Source organism: Phytophthora infestans, genomic scaffold, assembly GCF_000142945.1.
Source record: "Phytophthora infestans T30-4 supercont1.1283 genomic scaffold, whole genome shotgun sequence".
Taxonomy (NCBI): domain Eukaryota; phylum Oomycota; class Peronosporomycetes; order Peronosporales; family Peronosporaceae; genus Phytophthora; species Phytophthora infestans.
Genome location: NW_003302672.1, coordinates 1 through 2,162, shown reverse-complemented (window position 1 = coordinate 2,162; position 2,162 = coordinate 1). Strand labels below are relative to the sequence as shown.

The following is a 2,162-nucleotide window of genomic DNA, read 5'->3' as shown; positions in this document are numbered from 1 at the left end:
GTGCTCGTGTCGTCAAGTCAGAAGCGCAAAGAGTGTCAGATGCAGAGGAATATTCTGCGAAGAGTGATGTCGAGCTGCAAGCCAAGTCGGAAGTGGCTTCGACTGCTGCGTCGGACGATGTTGCGATTTCTATCGCCTCCGACAAGAGTGAGTTTGGCGAGGCAACACTTTTGGTTGGCGGGATGACGTGTACCTCGTGCTCCAACTCGGTTGAAAACGCACTGAAACAAACGGAGGGTGTCGTGTCTGCTCTTGTCAGCTTTGCGACGGAGAAGGCGACAGTTCGCTTTGATAAGGACATTGTTGGAATCCGGACGCTTGTTGAAACAATCGAGGATATCGGATATGACGCTTCATACGTGTCCAAGTCAGAGGCGCAGAAAGCGCTGGGAGATCAACGCGCAAAGGAGATCACGAGGTATCGCGTTGACTTTTTCGTCTCCATGCTGTTCACATTCCCGATTGTCCTAATCATGATGCTGTTCGACAATATTGCACCTATTGAACGCGGTTTGGCTTCCGAAATTCTTCCCGGGATCTCGTGGCAGACGTTGATTGTGGCAGTTCTAGCCACCCCGGTCCAGTTTTACCCTGCGCGTCGATTCCATGTTGACGCTTGGAAAGGAATGAGGAACCGCATGTTAGGCATGTCATTCCTGGTGTCGATGGGCTCCAATGCCTCGTACTTCTACGGTCTGTTCAGTCTCATTCGTGCGGTTTTATTGAGCGATGCAAGTGTCGCCAACCCGGATATGTTTATGACGTCGTCGATGCTCATTTCTTTCGTTATCCTGGGCAAGTTCTTGGAGGCAATCGCTAAAGGCAAAACCTCGGCAGCACTGAGCAAGTTGATGGAGCTGCAAGTCAAATCTGCCACGTTGTTAGTTTTTAGCGCTGACGGAACGAGAATCCGTGAAGAGCGCATTGTTCCGATTGAACTGGTGCAACGTGGAGACATTCTCAAAGTCGTCCGCGGATCGTCCATTCCAGCCGACGGAGTCGTCGTGTACGGCGAAGGTCGGATTGACGAGTCGATGTTGACGGGTGAGTCCAAAACAATCAAGAAAGTCGTCAACGATCGTGTGCTAGGGGCAACCGTGAATGTGGACGGATTGTTCCATATGAAGGTTACCGGTGTGGACAACGACACTGCATTGAGTCAGATTATTCGTCTCGTGGAGGACGCGCAGACCTCAAAGGCGCCAATCCAAGCATACGCAGACTACGTCGCGTCCATTTTCGTCCCTACCGTACTGGGGCTTTCTTTCGTGACATTCTCGGCTTGGTATCTCCTCTGTGTTTTTGAGGTTGTCCCGGAAAGCTGGATTCCTCACACAGACAGCACGTTTGTGTTCGCGTTCAACTTTGGTATTGCTACACTCGTTGTGGCTTGTCCGTGCGCGTTGGGGTTGGCAACACCCACGGCTGTCATGGTTGGAACGGGTGTCGGGGCTGAGCACGGTGTGTTGATCAAGGGCGGTGAGCCACTACAGGCTGCGCACAACGTCAACACGATCTTGTTCGACAAGACGGGAACTCTGACAGTGGGGAAGCCTGTGGTGACAGATGTGGTGGTGCTCACGAAGAAGCTCAGCACTGAGGAGCTCATTATTCTCGCTGGGTCGGCTGAACTTGGCAGCGAACATCCTCTCAGTAAAGCGATCATCGAGTACGCCAAGTTTATCTCGTCTTATCTCGAACAACCCACAGGTTTCCGTGGAGTTTCAGGACGAGGCATTGCGTGTACAGTTGGTGAGCACAAGGTCGTCATTGGCAACAGAGAGTGGATGGCCGATAACGGAATGAAGCGTTTGTCAAGTATTGTGCTGCAGCAGGCCACAATGACGTTCCAGAATGCTGGAAAGACTACCATTTACATGGGCGTCGACGATGAACTTAGCGCTGTCTTTGGTGTGGCGGATGCTCCGCGTAAAGAGTCAATCCGTACATTAAAAAAGCTGAAGCAGATGGGTCTGGAAGTCTGGATGGTCACTGGTGATAACGCACGCACGGCCTTCGCCATTGCTGACCAACTTGGCATTAGTCGACGCAACGTCATGGCCGAGGTGGTTCCTTCTCAGAAGTCTTCGAAGGTTAAGCAGCTCCAGAGTACTGGGCGTATCGTTGCTATGGTAGGTGACGGCATCAACGACTCGCCTGCA

General features: G+C 52.1%; 1 protein-coding gene across 1 annotated transcript in view; it reads left to right on the top strand.

The window, feature by feature from the left end:
- The window catches only part of PITG_22124 (P-type ATPase (P-ATPase) Superfamily), a gene marked incomplete at both ends in the record, with an annotated part of 3,539 nt that extends 1,540 nt beyond the window's left edge, over positions 1-1,999 (top strand). Inside the window, 2 exons of the mRNA XM_002894677.1 lie at positions 75-1,911; positions 1,959-1,999. Coding sequence (XP_002894723.1) covers positions 75-1,911; positions 1,959-1,999 — 1,878 coding nt within the window. The remainder of the gene's footprint in view (positions 1-74; positions 1,912-1,958) is intronic.
- Between the last annotated feature and the right edge of the window lie 163 nt (positions 2,000-2,162).